The sequence below is a fragment of the Plodia interpunctella genome, chromosome 19 (assembly GCF_027563975.2).
Source record: "Plodia interpunctella isolate USDA-ARS_2022_Savannah chromosome 19, ilPloInte3.2, whole genome shotgun sequence".
NCBI lineage: Eukaryota > Metazoa > Arthropoda > Insecta > Lepidoptera > Pyralidae > Plodia > Plodia interpunctella.
In genome coordinates, this window is record NC_071312.1 from 2,955,038 (window position 1) to 2,981,273 (window position 26,236).

A 26,236-nucleotide genomic window follows, 5' to 3' on the forward strand; every position below is an offset into this window, starting at 1 on the left:
ATGTTGTTTTTACATCGCCAAGAAAAAAATAGTACAGAATTAACATTGACCACCACATTGAAACCCGAGTGGGGTAGCTTGATTGACTGTACCAGATGTTACATTGAAAGTCTACGCTGTTCATCAAGGGTTCTGCAATATATTGAAACTGAGTAACCGTATTTTTCACTCAGTTTCAATATATTGCAGATAACTCGCATAATTTATCAGAGCGAACGTCTAGGAAGATTTGTTTATTATGGGGATAAGTAAATAAAAACAAAAAGAAAAAAAAGATCAAAAACTCAGGATATAAAATTTAATTTCGACCGAATTAAACTCATTTTACAACTAAAACAAGAAAATATACAAAAATAATCCACAACGGGATAAGTGTACATAATAAAATAATTCATACATTAATCGCAAATCATTTTACGCTAAAATGAGTTAAATCCAAGAGATAAAACACGTCAATTGTATTGTAACATTGAAAATAGTTACGATATGGAAGCCGAATTACTTACAAAAATATCGAATTTTGACCAAATCTTCAACAATCCGCATTTATTCATACATTGCTAAATACACAAGTTGTGTATTAATATACATTATTATATGAACATAATTATACTAAAACTATCCTTATAAACTAATGTTATGGTAAGGCGATTCTAAAAATATCGTTTCTTTTAGCAAAGCTTACTTACTTCATTTTCAGTCAACCATTTTTTATAAATCTTTCACATCGTACCAACCATGGCGCAAGCTCTTTAGAGTTAATATGGAGATTCAGTAAATATTCCTACACTAAATTACATTAATTTTGCTTTAATTTTTAGCACCACTAATTCATCAAAGGCTGCAATATAATATAGGTGGGAAATAGTGCCAAACGAAAATATATATAAGAATAATTTCAATAATTAATTCCACATCTAGGACCACAAAGTACTATAACTACAAATACATTTAAATTTGCTTTTGAATTACCTTGAAAACTTTACTTTACTTTCAATATACAATAAACATTAGCAATAAACTTACAAATTTTTTAATGAAAATAAAAAAACAAAGATTTTTGTTTTAGTACAATTTTTAGTAGCTTAAATATCCATACATTCAAACCATACTTTAAAATCTTCCACAAATGTCAACATACAACAAAAAAAAAATGTTAAAAATGATCAACTTTAACGGCTACAGTATTCAAAGTGGTCGTGGCAGGGAGATGGATCTGGTCCCAGTCAGTGCTGAGATGGGCTTCGGTATCTGTGGCTTTGATGGTGAGTCCTAGGGAGGGGACGGCGTTGGCGCAGTGCGGCAGCCGCAGGGTCACTGGCCTGAGGAAGACCAGGCCCTGGGGACCGCACATGACAAGTGGGGACAGCATCGCTTCACCTGTTTTAGACAAATTGTTGAAATATTTGCACAGTGAGGACGTAGGAAAAACTATGGCGCATTTACTTAAATGGTTTGATATACATATTTTCAACAATAATTATGACAAATTGATTGGATTGACTAAGCACCTTTTTGTCGTAAATTTAATAGACACAAAAGTCAAAAGTCAAAGAATACATCAAGAATCGCAAACTGACTGTAAAAACAAGTTACATATCATTTCCCACGGAGGATGTTATAAGTATTATTTTATCAAAACACACTTCTTTATTTCAACAACAACATTTAAATAGGCACTTGTTTTTAATGCGCTTATCATAGTTTTTCCTGGTACTAAAGTAAGTTTTTTTTTTGTTACAGATTTTAGAATTTTTATGGTGAGTATTATAAAAATCAGTAAGTTTGTGCTCAATTCAATTAATTAAATTGTGTGAATTAGGGGGGGGGGGGGGGGCAAGATTAGAAACATCTAATTAAGTATCTCGAAAGATTTGGTATTTGGTGAAATGTACAGCGTCGATAACAATTCAACAATAAGTTAAAACACACAAACACAGATCGCAACACATTAATGCATTTCGTTAGACAGGCGAAGCAAAATAGAAATAGTAACAACACGATAAGCAAAAGGCAACACACACAATACAAATAATCTTAGAGTTGAAAATGATAAACAATATGAAATAGATGAAGAATCAACAGAGTATATGAGATTGTTGAACACAGAAATATCCAGTGCAAAATAACAATGAATTGTGTTTGCTCAAAAAAACAGTGCACAAAAACGCAATATTGTATTAGAACATACTATGTTGTTGGTTGTAGGTAGCATAGCCGTTGACGTCTCCTCTCCTCAATCTCTAAGTACGAGTGTATTGTGTGGTAGATGCTGCGCAAATATAAATGTTTAATGGTTTTTGAACCACTGTTAGTCACAAAATACAGTTAATAGTTTTGATATGAATGTGTACGATTAATGAAATAATCTAAAAGTGAATAATAATACTTAACATTAACATGCATGATAATAAATTGTACATAGATTATTGTATGTAAGTATATTATATATTTATAGGTGCTTTAAATTTTATATAACAATATATATAACCTTGAAACAACCGCATGCTTCTAAAATATTCCGTGCAGTGCTACAACAAATTTACACAACACAGCCGTTTCAACGTCATTCGAAATCAGTCCCCATTCAGCGAATTATGCTAATATTTATTCATTAGCAAACGTTAAACAATTGAATTAGTAAGTGCAGACTAGGTTTCTACAAAGAGCGTGCCTCATTACTAAAAGCTTTACCGTTGTCCATATCGATTGGTGGTCCCCCCACTTGTTGGCTCAACCTCGGGTCTGATACAGTAAAGTATATTTTCTGCTTGATTCCTGGTGCTATAGCTTTTGGAGGAATTATCAACGAAACACCCCATTGCCTGTCCTCTAGCACTCCACCTTCGCTATCAAAAATGCCCCAAGTAGTGTGTGGTGATTCTGGTGCTACTTCATCAGTTTTATTTCCGGATTCATCTTCTTCAGAAACAGTTGTTTGTATAACTGTATTCTGATTACTAATGACTGTTGTTTCATTTTGACTGGAAGAAATATTTTCTGAATTATCTTGACTTGACTCTGGACTTTTTTCTATAATTTTCTCACAAAACGTTACAGATCTATTTGGCTTTGATGCTCGTTCTTGTAAGTCTTGGGATGTGTATGGAGTACTTTGCGGTTTGTTTTCGAAGTTCATGCTGCATTCTGATGCGTAATGAGTTTCCATGGAAGTGGTAGATTCATAAGGAACAGGAGAAGATGTCACTTTAAGGGCATTGGAAATATGATCAGACTTGCCATGCAATCTAGGTGCGTAAATTGGTTCTCCTTTTAAAATACTTGCTTCCATATTCAGCGATTTTTGTTTCTCAGCATCTGTCTTTGATTCTGTCAGTCTGAGTTTTGAGAAATCTATCTCTTGGAATGTTTCATTTTCCGTAGCGCTTTGAGCTTCTGATTTAGTTTGATAAACCGGTTCTCTACGAGATAAATGGTTAGCATCACTCAATTCATATGGACTGCTTCTGGCACTACCGTCCTCGTTAGTTATAGGAACTTCCTTAGTTTCCTGATGAGACTCATAAATTATACTTTCCTTTAGCTCTCTTTTGGACACGTATAACGGTTCTCTAATTTTAGCAGCATCACTTTCATTCGCTTCTTTCCTCGATTGATATATCATTTCTTTCTTTGCCTGATTTCTCTGTTTTATTATTTCTAACTTCTCCTCTAATCTTATACCATAACTAGACTCTTTACTGGCAAGCAAAGCGGCCTTTTGTGAAAGTATTTCTTGTTTCGATACGTAAGTACATTCTGCCGAAGCTGGACGAACATCGTTTCTGATGTCCGGCATTTCATGAGAAACACCATAATGTGTATCAGAACAACTTGATTTTACTTCAGAACGTGTAGCGTAAGGTGATTCCGTTTGTCCCAATCTTGCCATCATTTCTGTTCTGGTAGCATAAGGAGGTTCACTCATGCATTTACTCATTGGAGAGACCCTGCCTGGATAGTTTACTGGAGTTTGTAACCTTCTGTCAGGTCTGATTGCATAGGGGTTTTCAGTCCATGAGGTACTTGGTGGTGGATCATACGTACGCTTCCCATAAATTGGCTCTTTACCAGTGAATGATCCTTCCATTCTTTGCTTCAACATTTCTTCCTTGGTATTATATGGTGATTCTGAAAATCGCTGTCTTAACATTTCTTCTTTTGTCGAATACGGACTTTCTGATATATTTCTATGTCTTGTCATTTGTTCTTTGCTAGAATATGGTGATTCACTGTATAATGAATCAGACTGTTTCAGCACTTCATGCCTGGAGGCATAAGGACTCTCAGTTTGCACTTCTGATCTGGAAGCATATGGATTATCTCTGATACATTCAGCCCTTGAGGCATAAGGTGGGTCTAAGATTGGCATAGCTACAGTTTCATGATTTCCATATGGATTTTCGTAACTATGATTAGAAACTTCTGATCTAGTTGCATAAGGGTTTTCGCTAGATGTATCATAAATTGAGGAGGTATATGTTCTTCTCGGCTTTGGGATAGGATCATAGACAATATGTTCCTTACTTTGGTATACTGGTTCTGGAGGTAGAGGTTGGGTAGGGTGGAATGGTTCATGTCTTATTTGCTGCTGTCTTTGGTAAATTGGATCTATTTTGGTAATCATGTTAAAGTTGGACGTCTGCCCATATATTCCTCTCCTATTATATTCTATAAGAGAGTTTTGCCTGCGTAACAGTGGGGTAACTTTAGGTTCTGTTTCAAAATCGCACATTGAGTTTTGTCGTCTTAAACTCTTGACGACGGGTTTAGCGTCATAATCACGAACGGTACAAATCGAGCCATTTCTATCGTCACAGAATGAGCTCTGCCTTTTCAGTATCGGTTTGAGAACCGATTTCTCACAGGATGAATTGCTTCGTTGCAATATTTGGTTCCTAATTTGCTGGTTCCTCATATGTATGCTCATATCACTGAGGTCTGATTTTTCTCGTCTCAGCATGGGCATCTGCTGCATGGAAGGTCTCTGTTGCAAGTCACTCTCGCATAGTGACTTCTGACGAGACACTTTCTGCGAAGATTTCGTTTTCGAGCGGAACAAATCGAGTACTGCGTTTTTTATGAACGATGGTTTTTTTGATAATTTCTTTTTTGTTTTTGGCGAGAATGTTTCGTCGCGCTCCAAGCTCGAGTTCACGACTTCGGATGAGCTGTGGAAACCCACAACCAAATAGCCACTTAGTAACTCATGATTTAGATGGACATCTCAGACAATTCAGAATTCAAAAACATTTTATAAATAGAAGAGTCTGAAATATCCTAGTGAAAATGGGAATTTTCACATGAATTTCGTGATTTTGTAAAAGCATATTGATATAAATGTCAAAATGGAAAAAAAAGTTAACTTACAACACACACTAGATGAAATTAATATGTATTATATGTCATGTATGATACAGTATATAAAAATCTCAGATTTTTATATATAAGGAAAAAAAAATTATGGGAAAATGGTAATGACAGAAGAAAACATTTAAATTCAATATGCTTCCATTATCAAGTTGCACTAAAATGCAGACACGCACTGCCAATAGTTGTTCTGATACGATCAACTAAATACTCTAATAGATTACATGTTATAACACTTTACATTCGCCCCGATATAGAGATATATGTTACAAATATACGTATACTTTATAACCATATACAAAACCATAATATGTGGCCCGTCAAGACATGTTAGTCGATTGTGAAGCGATTGGTGTTTGCATGTTAGAGCAAATTGTACAGGGGGCAGAATATGAAAACTGCGATAGAATTCAAAAGGAATATTCGAAATTTGAGACTTTTTGGAAACATGCACTTTGTTTTTCCATATTTTCAATCGAGATTTTTAATGACATGAAAGTTCTAACATTTTTTATTATTACTTGAGCTCATAAGACGAAGGATAGATTTTGCCACTTATTTAAAATAGTGATATGATCTATAGACACACATAATAAGTTACTTGTAGCCTACCTTAGGTTATGCATGTGTTGTGGTTTCCTGTACAGTTCAAACGCTGAGCCACGTTGTTCTCTGCTGCCAGCTAAGTCTGTAATATTATCATCATTCATTTATATACTGCAGATTGTGAAAACTATGGACTTAATTTACAATTTTAAAAAATAGCTGAGATTTATTTTCAGTGATGATTTTATTGACTTTTTATAGAGTCAGTTTGTGGTATTTGTAAAAAGATTCCAGCTTCTTATATTTCTGCTTTTTTGAAATTTACTTCAGTCGTAGATAAAGGAAACTATAGACATCTTCATATTTTCCATTTCACTCATACAAAATAATTAGAAATGCGTATTAGAACTAGAATAGGAAAAACGGGACAAAACAAATATCTTTTGCCCTTTATCATATTTTGGATTTTACAAAGGGCATCCTACCTTGAATAATTATATGGCTGGGGATTACATAGTTTTCTTTGTCTTTGACTTTAGCACTAAATTCTGAAAGTGGACCCTGGGCTCTGACGTTTAAATTCAGCTGTTAAGCGTCGAAACCCAGAGTTTCGAAGACAAATCCACCTTGAAGATGGAGAGAGGAAAATTAGGCTGAAAGTAGTGTTTGTTACCAATGAGATGTGGGTTGTGCGGCAGGTTGATGGCGCGGTGATGCGACGGCGGACCCGAGTACGGCGGCGACTGCGGCGGCAGCTGACCACCGTACATGGTTTGCTGCAAATATTGGTAAGACAGAATTTCGTTGGGATAAACACATAAGTTGGATACAATCCGGCTCGAAGGACCATTGTTTGGGTTTTAACTAAGGATTCTTCAATGAATTCCACAGATTATAGAATAACCGGTTTGATAATTTAGAATGAAAGAAAAATATAGGAACATGTAAATCAGGATCCGTGTAATTTGACAGGCTGTGACAACCTTACAGGCGCAGGAGTAAACATCGCGCAGTACTTTTCTCGCTTTTATTCTGTCAAATTAAGTACATACTTTATCCACCTTTTATTCTGTAGAAGGAATTGAAGGACATCTTTCATTCAACTACACTCTTTCATACATTTGTTTTGCTACATCTCAAAATGGTTGAAATAATATCTGATTCCATCATTTTGGGAACAATGGGGCCATAACACAAGGAAAAAATAATACTTAGAGGGAACTACTGATTTATAAAATACCTGTTGATAATTGTTGTGCTGATTGTGCGGCCTATGCGCCGGCTGCGACAACGAGTGCTGGTGCGAGTACTGCGGCGGGTACCCGCGCCCCGCGCCCCCACCCCCGCCCCCGCCCGCCGGCGCCGCCTCCATGTTCTACAGCGAGGTAATACATTATTTCCTACACTACCGTCAGTCTTAATTGCTTATATTGTAAAGTGAAAGGTACAAAACATATGCTTAATCCTGGAGGTAATAAAACAATTAAAAAACATCGCTATACAATCGTGGCGCGCAGGAAGTAAATAGCTACAGTATTACATATTATAAAACAAATTCGCTATCCCCCTGTCTGTCCCTATATATGCTTAGATCTTTAAAACTACGCAACGGATTTTGATGTGGGTTTTTTAATAGATAGTGTGATTTTTGAGGACGGTTTATGTAAGTTTCATTAAAAACAGATACCTGCAGATTCTAGCAGCCAGATCTTAGACTATTCGACGTTAACTTTAACTGACGTACATTGCATTAGCCTACGCAAGTTAAAGTTAACGTCAAAGTTAACTAGAGCAACGCACCCTAAGTTGACAATTTCTATTAACAATTGAATCACATGTAAACCAGCTATTACAGTCAACCAGCGCTAGAACTTACCCCGTTCCTAGGATGGTTGTCGGGCGGGCGGTAGTGCTTGGGCTTGGGCGGTGGCACCGGCTTGTAGGGCGGCACGGCCGCGCCCGCCCGCCCGCTGTAGTCCGCCTGCGACGCCGAGTTTGTTCGTCCACTGCTAAATGCATTTATCGATATTATAGGCCTGTTTCACCGCTTGCTGATAAAGAAGCTGATATTATGTAACTGATATTTTAATTTGTATAATTTGTGGTACTGCTATGTAGTCTGATGGTTTGTGGCTTATTAAAAATATTTTTAGTTATTTAAATTTATTTTTATCTTTTTATCTATTATCAAATACAAAGAAAACTAAAGATGGCGGACTAGCGTTGCCACCCGTACTTTATATTACTTTGTATGTGTATGTATGTATTATTGTAATCTATATTTTATGAGAAAAATAAAGTACGTTAAATGATTGTATTTCTCTTGGATTCAAAAGTTTGATCATGTGCATTGTTGCAGAAAACAAGTTGTGGTACCGCCATGGCAGATCGGCAGCGTCACTAAATTCGATTGTTTTACGGTCAGTCGGTCTAACTACAATCTGTGCAATTGCCTAGCAGTGATACTAATGTATAGCTTGCAGAAACAATATTTTTTTAAATACAATAAGAAAAAAAAATAGTATTATACTTTATTTTGAGACTATGTATTTTTTCGTACCTTTAATAACGTAATAATGTACTTTGTATGCGAAAAAAGTGGCCAACCTAGCTAGCGTACTCAGATGAGATAGAAGATTTTCATATAACATCTCTCTCATACAAAGCGGTAGATTTGGCGCTGTAAAACTGGACAAAAGATTTATTATTAGCACTCTCGTCAAGTTTCTTCTCATATGTTTCTTATACACATTTCTCATTCTCGTAAAAGCGAAACGAGTGATATGATGAAGTCTAGTTTATATGATGAGTAGTAGTTATGACTCACCTATACTTGGCATGATCGTTTGTGGGCACGTTCGGTAGAGACGGTCCTCTGGCATGCATGGGTGTGTGAGGACTGTTGCCGTTCATCGGTGGGGGGCGGCTAGTCTGGGGGCTTCTGTAGTCTGGTGGCCTATGGCTGTAATTAAGATTTATTTGGTAAAATCTATATATATATATATATATATATATATATATATATATATATATATATATATATATATATATATAACTCTTGCGTTACTGAGTGACTGACTGACAGACAACGCACATCCGAAACTACTTGGCGTAGAAAGCTGAAATTTGATGTGTTGTTTCCTAGGACAGTGTAGGGGAGCACTAAGAAGGGATTTCCCACGGGAAACGGATTTTTACTCACATACGAAGATATGGGCAAAAGCTAGTATGCGATATAACACTGGACTGATCGTCGCACAAGAGAGGCTTTTTTCCCAAAACTGGAACATAAATAATAATTTAAATAATAGGGCTTTAAATAATAATAAATTGGTAAAATTCAGATAATGTTGCACTCCGACAATGGATGAACGCAGGATGGATGCGGCGACGTATGAATGGCAACGCTCTGCGACAGCGCAATATAGAACAACGGAGCAGTAAGGCCACCCTTTTAAAGGATTCGGTCAAAATTTCGGTGATTTGACGGAAACTTTGAAAAAAATATTATATTTACCTGTAATTACTATCAGGGTTTCTGTAATCCAGCGAATTGTGTTCATGTGAGTTGGAGTTCCTCTGCGGACTCTGTTGAGCTGCCATTTGGTTCTGATTCGGAGGAGGGGGCGGTTCCATTTTTCTGTAACAATATATTATTTCACACCGTAAAGAATAAAATAAAAATGTATTATTTTATTTTTCCAACTTCTTTTTTATCTTCCAACTAGTGCCCTTTTTAATATCACCAGCAAGGCATCAATTGTTTAAACGATAGGTCATTGTTTGACTATTAATAGAAAGTACGCTGATTGTTTGAACAACCAATAGACAAAATAAATATATATATATACAGAACGATATCAGAATGTCTTGTATACTTGACACATACCTTTACTTTACTTTTACATCACGAAAATAATAATTTGCTAACCGTTCTTAAGAATTCATATTCAGAATGTATAAAATAAATGATCATATAATTTTTCTTAATAAGAATTTTTTTCTTATTTCTAAAGTGGATATATTTTTAGATATATATAAATTGTAATACTTACACTGTGGGCTGCACTTTGAGGTCGTCAGGAGCATTAGGCGGTAGACGTCCCACTGCCGAACCGTTGTTGGCGCCGTTGTAGTCATACGTGGTAGTGCCGTCGTACGAACTTTGCTGTTAAACAAAAATGTCAATTAAAATCGATTAAAAAGTATCAAAATTTTTCCGATTGAAATGATCGAAATGCTTAAAACTATGGAGCAGCATATCTTACTCTAACTCTTACACTCGAGGAAATTTAGCATGTTTCACCGCTTGCTGATTATTATGAATAGAACTATGATTCTTAGGAGCGTATTGGATAGTAAAATTATGATATATGAAACAAATAGCGTTAAAATTGTGTTTCACAAGTATTAGATGCGGCTAATTCACATTAGTCAGATTTATCTAGCAGTAAAGTTTATCTGTAAGATTACAACATTATATTTTATCACAAGGTGTTGAATGTTAGACACCGAAAAAAAAGCTTGTCCGCGTAAATCTAATTACGAAATCGTCTTATTTTCGTCGAATGTCAAACTTACCGGGTTGCTTTGATGTCGATGCCTGTCCAAAGAGTTTTGTTGCGTGGGCTGGATGATCATGCTGGTGGGACGAGCGGTGTAAGTTGGGGCTTCGTCACTGCCCGCGTCTTTGGGGGGGCCGAATAGACGCTCTTGCGCACTTGGACGATTCGGGGTCTAAAAAGTGAAACACATATTTATTGTTTCGAAATAGCTAGCGACTGCCACTATTTGCCTTTAGAATCAAACTAAACTACTAACTGCGAATATTAAGTCTTTTCACGTTTTTAATTGTGCGATTGAAATCGGATAATTTATTTATAAACATATTTATTTATTCAAGCATTAAAAAGTGTAGAGGAATTAATAATTAATTAAATACAAAAGTATTAATATCTTACAAGTAACTGGTTTACCCGGTCAAAAAATGGTTTCATTTTTAGACCTCTTCGTTTGTGATGAATGCGTTCTCGAATGCATTCGTTACAGATCGGACAAAGAAATGAAACAATGCTAAATAGTATTTGGATCAGTTTATAAATATGATTTCATTAACGGCCCAGAACAAATAAACAATGTGTCACGTGAAGCTAGAAGCCAGATAGATAGAAGTTGGATATACGTATTATTTATGGAGTCGTGCAAAAAGACGACAAGTCTATGCAATAAATGATTTCGACTTTGTCTAATTCTACATCAAAATTGCAATGAGGTTAGCATGAGTTATTGCAAGAACGTAATCGTATCTAAAAGGAACTATGTAAATTTTGACATGGTCGATATGAGTTTTCGCAAATATTCGTGCTAAACCCAGAATTATAAAAGATCAGTCTAAATCAAAGATAAAGCAGTTACAAGTTTAAAACTTTAATAAAAGACAGAGAAACACTTCAATAAGAGAAAATTATGTCATCAAAAAAGGTATAATAGATAGGTAGTTGGTGGTACTTACGGAAGGATTGTGCCTAAGACCATGCGGTGGTCTTCCAGGAGGTGGGGCCGGCAGTAATACCCCCCCAGCGGGCCTGCTCACGGTCCCTCTGGGAGGTAGCTCCGGGACTGTCCCATATAGTGGGGAGTGGAGGGGTGAATGTGCCATCGTGTTATATGGCGGTGCGTCGTTCATGTGCGCTTTGTGCCCATTAGTTGTGGCGGAGAAGCCATATTTGCTATCGCCGTAGCCGCCTTGCTGTTGGGAGAATAATGGATTGGTGATGTTTTGCATAACATGTATATTATTGTACAGAATTAACAAAAGAGTGTAAATGGAAAAACATTCCATTTTGTGCTTATTCATTTGCAATTGCGATGATGGAACCATTCGTCAATTTTATACGTAAAATGACACCTATTTAAATGAGCATAAAATTGGTCGGTATGACTGTAGACAAACAGTACAAGTAGAAAGAACAAGACAACAATGTATGGTGGTGCTAGACAATGATTGTGAAAAAAGATGATAAAACATGAATTATACCAACCGTATATGGAGGTGGAACGGCATCAGCCATATGGTTTGCCATGTGGTTCAGGTCATCATCTCTGTCCATGTTATCCTGTGTAGTTGCTATAGACGGGTCCGATGAAGACTTCACGAGTCTCGGTGCAGGCGGCGGGCTGACTTCCAAATCACTTTCTGGACTAGATGCGTAGGATAGCCTGTTTTCTGTGCTCGAAGACATTGAGAACAAGAAGTCATCGGACAACGGCTCGGGTCTCTATTTTCGTCCGCCATTTTGTAGATATCCGCCATTTTGAATCGCAGCGTCCGGTAGGGTGGGTTATGGAATGGGGTGACAAGACAAATGAATGATTGCAGATAAAACGTTATAAAAATAAAAACGGGGTTTAGCGAATGATTATGGTTTTTTACACACTTCAACCAACGTTCGATTGTAAAGAATAAAGATTATTTTTTTAAAAAGTTCAACTAATTAAATCGAAAGTTGATTTTGAAAGATGATATAGTAACACTAGTAAATGGTAATATTCACAAGAAAATAATAACAAACTCTTTGGTAAAAATTTCGGTAATAAGTAGTTCAAATTAAAACTAAATAAACAAACACAAAGCAAATGCACTTAAAGCAGACTTCAATAAGCGAATAACATGCAGCAAATATACAAATACATAAAAGCAAAAGGAGTGTAGGTTATTAAAGATTGTGCTTAGTCTAAATGGTAACTATTTGGTAATCTCTACTTCATAATCTAGACGTATCCTAAATGTTGTTCGGACACTGGTTTGCTTAAAAGGGGCGCGTCATCTCTTTCTGCTTCGGATTGATCCCTTTCTTCTTTTTCATCAGTTAACTTCAAAGTTGGCAAAGAGAGATTCTTCATTTTATTCAATGACCTATCAGATACAGTGGGAAGGGTTCTAACTTCGCTAACTGTCCGTAATTCGATAAAACGATTAGGATTTGCAGCTGTGTTTAGATGGCATTTGCAGTTTGGGATTCGGCAAATTTGACGCGAAGGTTTATCCAAAGGTTTCAGAGCCGATTTTGGCACATCTTTTTGGATGTGAGACTTCCAATCTGATAATTCAGATGGTTTGAAGCCATTGCTCTTTTGGAAATACGCTGAAGCGGGAGTAAATTGATCAGACATTGGAACAACTGATGATGGTCTTTGAAGATTTGGCACTGGAGATTTAGAAGACGTTTCTAACACACTGTAAGGTCTAAAAGTTTGCAATGGAGTATTTGCTTTAGCGAATATTTGAGCAATTTCGGGACTGTTCATCCCAGGTTGAACTTTCTGATTTAGTTTCATTCTTTGATAATGATTTTGTCGTTCATCGTAGGGATAGTTGGCAAGAGTGTGGCGATTTTTGTTGAGGTAAGTATTAGGGATGCTATACAAAGCATTATTTGGCATGCAAGGTAAAGTTTCGGAGTAATAATATGGCACTACATGATTTCTGTTAGCGTCGTATACTTGGTCGTGACGGTTCGTGCTCTTGTTAGAATTTAATGGCACAAGCTGTGGTGAGAAGGTGGTTCTTTGAGGGGATGAGGGGTAGAAGTTGAGGGGGTAGGATATAGGATAAAAGGCGGGGTATGGCGAAGGCGGGATGGGAAAGTATATGTCCGACACCAGTTCAACGTGCTACACCGCAAGACAAAGAAACGAATTGGTTAATACGTATATAGAAATATTTATATTACGTTCAACAGAAAATTTGATTAAGTCAAACATAAAATATTTGTTTTTATCAGAAACGATTCACTAAGATTCAGAGTCAAGATAAAATATAATAAGAACGTACGTCCGTCATTAAAAATATTCGGTTGAGCGTAATATTCTTCAATAAATAAATATATTAAAGAAGAGGAAGTTTGCTTTTACTAGAAACTTCTAGAGCACAGATTTACCAAATGCACCAATTGCCACCAAGCATCTCGAAGCATGATGCGTTACCGCTGTGATAGACAACATATTAATAACATAGTATTTACGACATAACCTCCGCCATATCTTTTCATATTACTGACTTAGTAATTGACCTTTTTCCACACAGAAGTAGATATTAAAGTCTCGTGTCTACTAGGCAACATTGTTGTATTTAGCTAAATAAGTTATCTTTCCAACTCGGTGCCCAAGTTACTCTGAACTAGGAAAATTATCAGTGCCTAGTGCATACGAGCTCTTTTTGCATAATTTGTGTTACAAATAAATATCACTTGAATAGTTACATAATGATAACTCATCAACTCCTTCGTCACTACCACCATTAAACAAACCTCACGGCTTGTTTCACCACTCTTTGATAAAATTATCTATAGTATTGTAATCTGACAGATAAATATCTAAATAAATCTGCACAATGTTATTGGTCACTTAGCTCTATCCAACACTATTTTAATATTTTCGATTCTTTAATTCGATACGTTACATATAGACTATCAAATACTTATCAGCAAATGGTGAAACAGGCTTCCCTCTTGCAGACCCTGGATATTCGCATACGTGCACCCACACGCGCCACGTGACTCACCTTGGTCTCGGAGAGCCAGAGCTGCGTGTGCTGCGTGCGCTGCACGAGGTCGGCCAGCTTGCTGAACCACGAGCCCTGGTTGGCCTCGCTCAGCGTGATCGTGTGCGTGAACACGTGCCCCCACACGCGCTCCATTTGTTGGCATTGTTCGAGAAGCTTCTTTGATGATTTGTGGGCTGATCTGAGGGTAAACGAGCTTGGATAATTTCGATTATTTTCGATTGTGATTGGATAATAATCTTATTAAATGGGAATGGGATTTAGCTTAGTATTTTCTCAACTTCTTCCTAAAAAGTCCGACTCAAATCCAACTAATAGACGTTGCTTTGCTGCTTGTCTATGATTTAATATTACTACATATACAAAATCCCAGTAAAACCTGTTACTCCTCCAGTGAAATATACTAGTCAAAACCAGGGATTTTCCTCTTTATACATCTACAAGCGACCCGTCCCGACTTCGCTAGGATATGATAAAAAGTAGCCTATGTATGCATGTAGCCATATTTAATCAAAATCGGGCCACAGTTTTTGAGTTTATTCATTACAAGCAAAGAAAAATACAAATCTTTTCACTTTATAATATTAATATGGATATGAATAACGAAGGCCAGTACCCCAGCAGTGGGCACAAAGGTAAGTGAGCAGTGGTTAAAATGGCTGATCATAATAACATAAGTAGTATATCTTACTTTGGCAATCCGGCTCGAAGCTGCTTAATAATATGCTTGTTGTCGGCCTTCAAGAATATCACAATAGGGTAGAACTGTGCATAGTTCAGTCTATCAACAGCGTTGGGAGTAATGTCTAGGAGCGCGTGTTTCCCTCTCTCCATGATAGTTCTGATGCTGGAGAGGCGGATGATGCCGGCTGATTTCGTCTTGCTTTCTTCTATAGCGCTGTCCATTTCTGCAATATTTTTTTTTTTAGATTTTTCATGTGAGAATCTTGTATAATCTAAACTAATTGGACAAACCCAAAAAGTCACTAAGAGTGGGTTGCTCCATGAGTGGCAACTCTCCCTAAGACTTAAATCACCGATCAAATCAATTGCTAAATCAAAAACCAAAAATTACATAAAGTAAATAGATTAATTTAATAAATTGTGACTCAATTTCTTGACGTCATTAAGGTCCGTCTGTATTTCTCATCCTTCATTTCAATCCATCTATAAGGAAGAGCAGTGTAAATAGCCATTTAATTGATAAAACTTAAAATTATCTACAAATTAACCATTTAATTGATAAAACTTAAAATTATCTACAAATCGCAATAATAAGCTACTTTCCAACCAGTAAAATCAGATACTTTTTTATTACGTCAAAAACAAAACTTTATATGGAGCTTTGTATGACAGTGTTGTGCTATCTAAATTAAATATACCTATAGAATTTTGTATTGAACACTTACTTGGCTCGGCAAATTTGTCTGGACTCTCGGATAACAGTCTTTCCCTTGCAATATCAGCCACGGGCCCCAAGACTATGACGGGGCGGACAAAGCCTGGATGTTTGAGGATCACGCGCTCGTATGCTGGGAATTTACTGATGCTGTCTGATAGCACAACTTCGTCCCAATGTTCCTGTTGAAATTGTGAGAATTTGTAAAATTTGAAACAATATTAGTTTCACATTTCACTTTTTATTTTTAGAGTTCCATCGTTTAGTCAAACGAAACTTCTGTTGTGTATTGGCTAAGTGTCAATGTCATCGTGAGAATAAAACAGTGTGCTCTAATAGCGGTTGCTTGTTTTATTGTTCTCCTTCTCGTAACAACTTCAAATATTCATTATATTCTAATCAAGTATGAATTCTTGCTTCATGTAACTGTTTTGATACTATGGCACAAGTCAGAAAAATGCTAATCATAATTTTGATGTATTAAGAAGAAACTATATAGGCTTCTTAGGCCGCTAGTGTGAAAGCTGTAAAAAATATTTTCCGACCTTAACAGTAGGGCGACGGCGCAATGTGAGGTACACACAAATTCATGGCTTAACTACGTTTTAAACTTCTTAAGAAGTGGGTTATTTTATGATAAACCTGTTGCGCCCAGGATCGGCTTCCAACGTAGGAACTTTTTAACGGTTTATTTACACGGACATAATGTTCAACAAGATCTCTAACGACAATAACAGCTCGTGGCGGAAATGAAGTTTTTGTAAAATTTGTGTTTCCTACCTTGCCAAGACTCTTACTCCTCCTATGCGTGGACCTCCTTCTCCTGAAGAAGTTGGTTTTCCCATCATTGCCTGACATTTCCTTTTTAGTCGCGTTGAACTGTGCCGTGGCGAGCTCCTCGGCCCGAGCTTTGTTGGGGATCGTGCCTTTCTGGACCTCTTGGTTGTTGCGGCCTGAACAAAAATTATAGACAAAATAAAACATTAATAACAATAAATAAATAAATAAAAGAAATAAATAGGAACAAATCACACATATTGAGCTAGCCCCAAAGTAAGTTCGAAACTTGTGTTATGAGATACTAACTCAACGATGCTATATTCTACAACATATACATATATAGATCAACATTCAAAACCCAGGTCAATCCGAAAAACATCATTTTCCATGTTGACCTGACCGGGGTTCGAACCCGGGACCTCCAGTATAGCAATCCGGTATGAAGATAGGTTAGGCCACGGAGGTTGTCAAAATACAATAATAATAATATTTTTATACATACATATAATGGATAATTTAACATAGACTGAAAGCTAAAATAAACTCAGCGATGCTATATTTTTATAACACATACAGATATAGATTAACACATATAGATTAACATTCTAACCCAAAAAGATCTTCTATCTTAACCTAATCGGGGATCGAACCCGGGACCTCGATTGTAGGAGTCCGGCACGATGACAATTAGGCTACAGACAAAAATGATTTTAAGTAAAAATCGTTTATTTTCCCCAACAATCGTCATAAATACATAAAATACATAAAGACAAAAGAATCAAATAAACTTAAACTATCTAATTGATTGAAGGAGAATGGAGACTGATGAAGGTTGAGTTTATGTTACATATCTTAATAAAATTTAGTACAACATTCTAATCCTATCCTAACTAATATTATAAATGCGAAAGTAAGTTAGATTACCTCTTCACGCACGCTCAACCAACTTCTTGATTTTTTACATACATGTAGTTTGAAGTATGGTAAGGACATAAGGTACCTTTCATCCTGGAAAATTAACGCTGGCGAAGCCGCGGGCAGAAGATAGTTATATTTGACGACCTCGGTGTCGCAGTGGTAAAGTGCTTGCCTCTGAACTGAGAGGTCCCGGGTTCGATCCCCGGTCAGGTCATTATAGAAAATGATCTTTTTCTGATTGGCCCGGGTCTTGGATGTTTATCTATATATGTATTTGTTATAAAATATAGTACCGTTGAGTTAGTACATCCCATAACACAAGTCTCGAACTTACTTTGGGGCTAGCTCAATCTATGTGATTTGTCCTAATATATTTATATTATTTATATTTATATTAGTAATAAAAGTTTGTAAACGTAATATTCACTTGATTTGCTTAAATGGCATGATAACCACTAAGCTACTGAGTTCGTGAACAATGAAAGCGTGGTACCTATCCTGAAGACGTGCCAGGCGCCCACCGTGCCGTTGTGCAGCGTGTCCACCACGTGGAACACGTCGCCGCAGCGGAACGACATCTCGCCGTCCGTCGGCGTGGTGTAGTGGAAATGCGTCTTTATGTGGAACGAGTCGCCCGCTGGAACCACATCACGTATGGTCATTACAGAGATATAATTAGCGGCCATAATCATAGCCAATTATATGTCGTTTAGGTACATAATGAATCATTCTATCAAAATCTGTGTAGTTTTATAGATCACGAATATAGATAGATACGGATAGACAGACATACAGCGGAAAGCGAATAGCAAGTGCTCCATATTTGTCAGTTAAACGAATTCCCTGTAGTTTGCAGATTTTTAGGAATTAATTTAAAATTTGTCATAAAAAAGATCCTATGATGGACTAATTTCTAAGTAAATAATTTGACTTATGACTAAAAATCATATAAGTAAAAAAATATTCAATATGCCAAATGGCCCATAAAATGAAACTGTGTTTGTTTGTCTTTCTTTTACGTCGAAAGTAGCATTGTCTTGAGTTGATTTTTAATACATTTGGAAATCTGTAGCAATTCCCAGTAAAACTAGAGTAAACCTTCATTTGAAACTGAGTTTATGATAAGCAAAGATTAGTACACAAATTAATAGAATACTGACGCATCTGACCGCTGGCCACCGCATTATATTCGTCGGGTGAATGCTGCACGATCAGGTCGATCCTGTCTTGGAGACTCAACAGGAATAACACAGCTTCCTCGCGCGTCACTCCCTTCATTTCCATGTCGTTTACCTGCAAGAAACATCAACACTGATATCGCACCTCTATATGTACATATAATTCCGTAAAGGTAACAATGAAAAAATATCAACAACGTCCTCAAAGAGAGTTAGATAAAAAATATTGCCCTCGTTGGCGGGCATCATCACAAACGGTGGCGGGTCGTAAAATAGGTATATTTTTTTATGAGCACAGGTATCTTTTTGTAAATATTGTAACAATTATTAGTGCAGCAGTAACCTCAAACGATTTTTGTGTCAACAGTTACAGAAATGTTGAGTAAAATTTAATTAGGTATATCGCTGAGTGCATGTGGGTGAACTTGTGATACGTAGCAGGTACTAGCACATAATTTATTATCTGTGTCCGTCCGTAACGGAATTATTTCAAACATACACACAATATATACAAAATATTTAAAAAAACTCTTACTTTGAGTATTTTGTCAGCAGGCTGCAACCCCTGCAAGGCCGCAGGACTAGTGGGTTGTACCCCAGACACGAACACCCCCGACCTGTTCCCTCCGCACAGTCGCAAACCCACCGAGCCCTCCTTTTGGAAGCTGATGAGGCGTGGTTCACTCCTGATGAAGGAAAAAGGTTACAGAATTACAACGCTTTCGAATTTTGTAGCTTTCAGAAATATAATTTGAAATTTCGAGGTGAAAAGTGCTTGTGAAAGTCTAATTTCTAAATAAATTCTATATAACTTTAGTTATCTGACCCTGCAGCGGCCAAAATTGGCAACTTTGAATAATCATTAATTTTCTAAACACTGCTTTATGTCGTATTTTATTTTTTACGTCTGAACAGTCTTGTTGCTTAAAAAATACTAAATCTATCTAGGTATCTAACAAAATTTGAGATTCTACACAACCGATAAATAATGACTTGCTGTCAGTTATTACCGTCATTCCTAAATGACGTACGTTATTATAATATTTAAGTATAATCTAGTTTAAATATAATCGTAACTAGGTACTCGTATAAATATTATGATAGCGTGATGAAATGGAATTTTTCCACAAAACTTAACTAACAACAAAAAGAAATCAAACATTGACTAATGTAAAACGCAATAAATTCTATTTCGACTTTTCCTTTTTATTGTAATTCAGTGTTCAATTAATGTGTAAGTTTTTTTTAACTTACGGTGGTTTGGTCCTCTGGTTATTCATAGCTTCTTCTTCATACAGTTGTCGTCTACTGCTGTAGTAGTCTGAAAATAAAATTTAATACCTCATGTTAAATCATGAAACCCATTGATTTAGTTTAATACTAATTGCGCTTTGTGGTTATTTTGATGAAGAATTGAAAACATAAAACAAAAACAATCGAATTAGCTAATTTTCTTGTCTGAAATGCACAAATTAAATAACAAATTTAAAAAGCTGATCAAATATAATCGAAGCTGAGTCTATGATAAGCAGAGATTACACAAATTTAAATATTAAATTATGTCTATTTTCCAGCAATATTTAAATTTATATCTACAACACATTCATATTTTATAGGAAAATCGAAAAAATATAATGCTCGATATTCCGGCAGTAACGAGTTTTTTTTTTGTTGATTAATGTAGTCACATCAAACTTTACACATTTTTGTGACGTCAGCGAAAATAGACCCTACTTATATTTTAATTGCGAACTGACCAGCTTCCCACGGGGCCATTTACATACGTATAAACGTTCGGGAATAAATTGTCTAAATAACAGTGAAAACTGCATGCAAAATCATTTAAAGAAGAAAGTTTAAAAACAGACAGACGCGGAGAGCGAATTTGTTTTATACTATGTAGTGAATATACCTTCGTTTCTCGGAGGAGGTGGTCTGGGCGGTTGGTCAAGGTCGTGAGACATGGCTCTCCTGTCATTGCTGCCGGTCCTCACTGGTGCCGCTACATACAGGTTCTGTCCACTGCTGGAGTAAGCTGGTGTGATTTGTTCGTTGTTCCCGCTATATACATTGTGAGCGGGAGCCTCTGTAACATTTAAAATTGAGCACGAAGATTAAACTCTATTACATTCAGAATGTGAGTGAACGTTTAGGATTGTGATTGTGTACGATGGCCGATTGGATAAAATTGAATTGTTAAATCGTAAAGCAGGTCATTATTATTTTAAGAAGCACGAATACTTGTGTAATTCATGCTACGATGATATTCTCTCTTATTTTCCATTATCACTATCCAAAAAATAAAGGGAGAATAGTAAGCTTGTCATTCTAGGCAATAATCTCCATGAATGTATTTACTGGTCCACGTAAAAATACATGATTTACGGTCATGCATCCATAGTTGTAAGACTTTAGTACATCCAACCACATATTAAGTTAACCCTGCATGGAACTAGATGCGTCAATATACGAGCAAATTCGCAATGATTTTAGGGAAGTCGATATGCTGCTGACTGTCCATACTAACCTAAACTATTGTAATTATTCTGGAAGTTTCCATTTGTCACCGTCTCCTCCCGAATCAGCTCTCGCGTCACGACCAGATTCAGCCTATCCTTACAAGACTCCACCAGCTTCCTGGCTTCCTTCAGCGTCATGGCGTCCGTCACTGCTGTGTTGTTGATGCGAGTGACTACATCTCCTTCGCAAAGACCTTGGCCAGCTTGATTCAGTTGCTCTCGAGCCCGCAACGTCAACTCTTTCACATACAACTTGCAACCTAGGACTATGCCGAAGTCTGGAAGAAATGGAAACTTGATTATTTCGTGACATGTAGGTACTTACATGAAACTGTGTACAAATAGTTTAGTAAGTACAATATGCTGCGTATCACGGACAACATGACATGACTGCGTGTGAGACAACGCTTTTTTGAGTAAATCAAAATTTATTGATCAATGAAGGTAATCAAATCTTTTATGGTGTAGGTTCAAATCTTGTCAAAGATAAGATAGGTACATAAATGGACTGTTACCACTTAAGATTTTGTGAAATCATAATTAGGTATGTATCAGTGCCAGTTTCTTGCTAGTCGTTCAACTAAAATGATTTATTCACATCCAACCATAAGTACAACTATTTCATTATGACATCTTTCTCCCCATTCCTGGCGAAACGACAAACATGTCTTGTCCCACTGTGCAATTAAATCTGTCACTTTACTTAGTTAGTGTTCTTTCTAGAAGACTTAATATGCCACGTTCTTTATATTACTGTATCAGTCCTAACTGAAGATAGCGCACCTTCTTTCTTCCCATTCCTGGTGAGAGCCAGTTTGATGGTGGTCGGCGCAGTGGGCGGAGGCGCGGGCGCACGTCTCCGCACCACCAGCGAGACCGTTGCGCCGGAGTCACGCAACACTTGCACCGCTCTCGCGTACTCCACATTCTCCAGGGGCACGCCGTTCACGGACACAATTCTGTCGTTTACTCTGCAAGGAATCCATAATTCATTTATTTATCAAAATATTTAGTAATGGTTAAGACTATGATCGAATGGTCCAAGGAGTTTATATACCTAATCTGACTTATGTTAGTATTCATAGACCACATTATGAGTAAACCTGCACATATAAATATTCTTCTTGTTTAAATAATTTCGTCCTTTAAATGTAATACAATTTATTATCTGTGTGTTTCTAATTATTAGCCTGTTTATACCATTTACATATATACTCGCTCGCGTATAAGATAAATACTAAGAAGTTTGTTCGTAATGAGAAATTAAAAAATAAGATTTCGAAAAAGTCGCCTTAGTAGTCCTATTCAAGGTCGAAATCCACAGGGTTTTGTACTCACTGCAGTTTATCCTCCGCAGGCCCGCCTCTGAGCACGTCTGACACGGCGATGGATGGGTCGCCGCTCGCGAAGTGAGGGTTGTCCCTGCCTCCAGACACGGCAATCCCAAAGCCATAGCCAGGCACCCTGTTGAGGCGCACGCGATGTGTCTCCCAACCAGCACTGCGTTCAGCCGTCTGAAAGAAAATATATAGATGAACTCTTTATTCAGCAGCATAGCTACCAGATTTCTGAGCATCCTAGGGGCAAGCCCAGGTAGCTTCATTTATATTATGATTTTTATTGATAATCTGGATTACGACGAATCTGGAGTACGTCGAATACAAAACAAACTATTTTAAATAGTTTAGATAGGGCTAGGGCCCTTGTTTCTTTTTGTCTTGGGGCAAAAATAAACTAGTTTTTCTTTGAGCCTTTGAATACCTACGCTACACTACTGTATTTACTGAATCATTTACAGAATTTTGTCCTGTTCTATTCCTAAACTCCGAAAGCACTTTTTTTGACATAGGTCCCGATTATATTGGAGGTAGAGAGAAAAAAACATCCCAGTTTATCCAAGGTACTCCAAACTCCAAACTATTGCGTGATTTGGGCATTAAGTACAGTGATTACATCATATACCATTGTGAGCTGATTGGAAACCCCATATTTCAATGGCTCGTTATGGACAAACAACGTGTCTTCGTTGGATTGTTATGGAAAGTGATTCTAAGTAGATACTCGTATAGTCAACATCAATCAAACTACCTAAATTCTTCGCAAACTCGTCCCTATTACCACGGCATAAATAACTTGTCACTGCGTTCGACTGTACTTGGATAAGTCAGTTAATAGTAATGGTTTCCTCTCGTTTTTTTTTATTTAAAGACTTTGTTATTCTAGTTCCTATTTTTATTTTATTTAATTCTAGTCAAAACAATCCTTCATAATTATATATTTATATAAAACTTTTAGGCTGAATTTATCATTACAAACTTGCCATTACGTTCGACCTGAAGCAGGGTCGAACAAACCAAACGAAAAATTAAATTTGTCGTCTTATTACTCATAGGATTTTTAACTTCAAGTGGAATATATTATTTAACATGCTTAATAGGTCTCATCAAATCTATTAAATATAGATGTTTGTTCTCTAATATTAAAGCAGCTTCGAATAATACTTGAATATTATAATAATATACATACCTGAATATAATAATATATATAATATACCTGAAATCCTTGAATCGATATTTCATGTTTCTCGCAAATACCAGTGCTGTAAATCTTGTATAGCCGAGTGTTCTCATATTGGACACTCCTAGATCTTTACACACTGATTTGCCTTGTCCTTAATAAGGAATAGATACGTTCAGTAATATTTAAGTACCTAGTTATTTCTCTGAGGATTATAAGATCATAAAGCACTGTACTTGGCTTCGCACGGTCTAATAGGCAGTTTTGTATGTATAAACCTTCGTTGTAACTAACTAACTACCAAATTTATATCCTCTCTATTTTGATTTTAGCATCACACAAGTACCTACTTATCTGGATATCTTTGAACTTTTTTCCAAAAAACATACTACTTGAGCACCGCTCAATCATCGATTTCAAAATTTAGCTAAACGGCAAGTACGGCAGCCGTAAATTCGAAGAACACAGTGGAAAACTGAACTAAATCGAGATCAAATACAACCTCATTGTGTAACAGGTCAGAAACAGAGGCCATTATTACGTTAGGGGGCCCATAATGCGCCCACGCAAGTATCACGGCCTTTGTGCAATGGCTGACACTGTCGATACCCTATGGCTATATTTGGTCATAGATTTTATTCATTTTTAGAAGCGGTATATATTGACCTACTAGCTGATGCCTGCGACTTCAAAATTATTCGAGAAATTTATTTGTACAGACAAATGTAACGATACCTATACATACAGAAGATGCTAATTAGACTGAAAAAGTATATTTTCTCTTCTTCAGGTGTCGATAAGCATTTTCTCTCCTCAACAGAAAATGCTTATCAGACTGAACAACTTTTATTAGAGCGTCATTTCTATATTCCCTATAGTGTAGCTGTACCATCATAGGTCTACATCAGGTGTTCCAGATCTTCGATTTTTATATCTCAACAGAAAATGCTTATCAGGCTGAATAACTTTTGTTAAGGTGTCATTTCAATATTTCCTATAGTTTAACAGTAAAATGGTACTGTCTCAATATTTCCTATAGTTTAACAGTACCATTTTACTGTTAAACTATAGGAAATATTGTATACAGTTAACCAGGCTTTATAGCTATATAACAAAAAACGTTTCATTCAAATCCGTCCAGTACCTAGATCCAGAGATTAGCGTGTGCAAACAAACAGACAGATAGATTTTTTTAAATTCTTATTCTATTACTCATTCTCTATCGATCTCAATTTTTTTTTTCAATATCTTCAATGTACAGAAACACTTTTTTTTACTGTTTTATTGATTTAAGTGATGTATTGATTTAAGTGACCACCGCATTCTGGGGTAGTAGAAGTTCCTGACCTAGATAAAATATCAGATGCCTTTGGCGTGTTGAATAAAAATCGGAAATAAAATTATTGTTTCTGGACTATCGATATTGCAATCGGAAAGGGCCATACTAGGTATCGATAAGGAGCTAGTTTAGAGCAATACTACTAATTGATAAAAACTACCATCGATAGTTCCTATCGAACCGTGATGACGAGTAGACTATCGATAGTGCTCTGCAATATTACATAACCTATCAATCAATAGTATGCCAAACTATCGATAGCTATTGTTAATAATGCTTTTTCTCAAACTTTACAGAATAGCTATCGGTACTTTAATATTGTGCGGTAGGTACCTAACACTAGTGTCACCTGACACACAACCACAATACCTACACACGATAAGAAAAATGTAGATAACTGAATCATTAGAAACCATATGCCCCAGGGCTCCGCTTCAGTGGGAATTTAGGGAGGGAAATCCACCAGGGTAAAATAATGACAAATAATTATTATGTTTGGCTATTTATGCATTTAATTTTATACCAAATCAAGTAGTCAATTAAAACAATAACATTAAAACCAACCTGCAATTTCTCAAATCCTAGGTTATCCAATTTCATAATTGATTGCAAGCAATCGCACATACCTCTGGAGTTAGTCACTACACTAAGTAGGTACCTAGGTACGCTCACAAATGTTACACTCTTCACAATAGATTTAGAAAAAAGTTTTTAAAAAAACATTTGTAAAGTGTGCGTACCATGTAGGTAGGTTCCTATCTATAGGTACTTTTAAAGATTCCTGTGCTCTTAAATAGTTTATAAAAAATAAATCACTTTTTTATGTCTTCTAGCCAGTTAGCTACAAACATTCTTATTACGTATTCTTTATTCAAATTCCAAAGTTTTCTTGTAGGCGTGTAACGACATCGCCAGCGCGCGACATAAGAGATTATAAGCCTCTTTGAAGCCCGAGAACACATAAGACACCAAATACGAAAGCCTGTTTTCTGCTCCAACTTAGCAAACAGAGAACGGTAGCCTAAAATTGGTCGAATCTTACTTGAACTGCTTAGCAAACAGCATGTCGTATGCAAATGGTATTGTTTACCGAAAAATTTGAAGCTG

General features: G+C 36.5%; 1 protein-coding gene across 10 annotated transcripts in view; it reads right to left on the reverse strand.

The window, feature by feature from the left end:
- Window positions 1-283: 283 nt before the first annotated feature.
- Window positions 284-26,236, reverse strand: part of pyd (polychaetoid) — an 83,803-nt gene continuing 57,850 nt past the window's right edge. For 4 of the 10 annotated variants that reach the window (XM_053759507.1, XM_053759509.1, XM_053759511.2 and 1 more), the window contains 24 exons: window positions 22,612-22,787; window positions 22,057-22,244; window positions 21,282-21,551; window positions 20,667-20,840; window positions 20,009-20,075; window positions 19,290-19,440; window positions 18,737-18,869; window positions 18,070-18,213; window positions 16,659-16,831; window positions 15,889-16,060; window positions 15,171-15,387; window positions 14,480-14,660; window positions 11,958-12,194; window positions 11,429-11,665; window positions 10,498-10,653; window positions 9,972-10,084; window positions 9,434-9,556; window positions 8,744-8,878; window positions 7,793-7,925; window positions 7,157-7,291; window positions 6,590-6,692; window positions 5,983-6,058; window positions 2,695-5,171; window positions 284-1,380 (listed from right to left, as the gene is read on the reverse strand). In XM_053759507.1, coding sequence (XP_053615482.1) covers window positions 1,157-1,380; window positions 2,695-5,171; window positions 5,983-6,058; window positions 6,590-6,692; window positions 7,157-7,291; window positions 7,793-7,925; window positions 8,744-8,878; window positions 9,434-9,556; window positions 9,972-10,084; window positions 10,498-10,653; window positions 11,429-11,665; window positions 11,958-12,194; window positions 14,480-14,660; window positions 15,171-15,387; window positions 15,889-16,060; window positions 16,659-16,831; window positions 18,070-18,213; window positions 18,737-18,869; window positions 19,290-19,440; window positions 20,009-20,075; window positions 20,667-20,840; window positions 21,282-21,551; window positions 22,057-22,244; window positions 22,612-22,787 — 6,195 coding nt within the window. In that variant the 3' untranslated portion in view covers window positions 284-1,156. Of the gene's footprint in view, window positions 1,381-2,191; window positions 2,273-2,694; window positions 5,172-5,982; window positions 6,059-6,589; window positions 6,693-7,156; window positions 7,292-7,792; window positions 7,926-8,743; window positions 8,879-9,433; window positions 9,557-9,971; window positions 10,085-10,497; window positions 10,654-11,428; window positions 11,666-11,957; window positions 12,195-14,479; window positions 14,661-15,170; window positions 15,388-15,888; window positions 16,061-16,658; window positions 16,832-18,069; window positions 18,214-18,736; window positions 18,870-19,289; window positions 19,441-20,008; window positions 20,076-20,666; window positions 20,841-21,281; window positions 21,552-22,056; window positions 22,245-22,611; window positions 22,788-25,693; window positions 26,063-26,236 lie in introns of those variants that run through there. The other 6 variants (XM_053759513.1, XR_008405610.1, XM_053759508.1 and 3 more) reach the window with 6 other exon arrangements.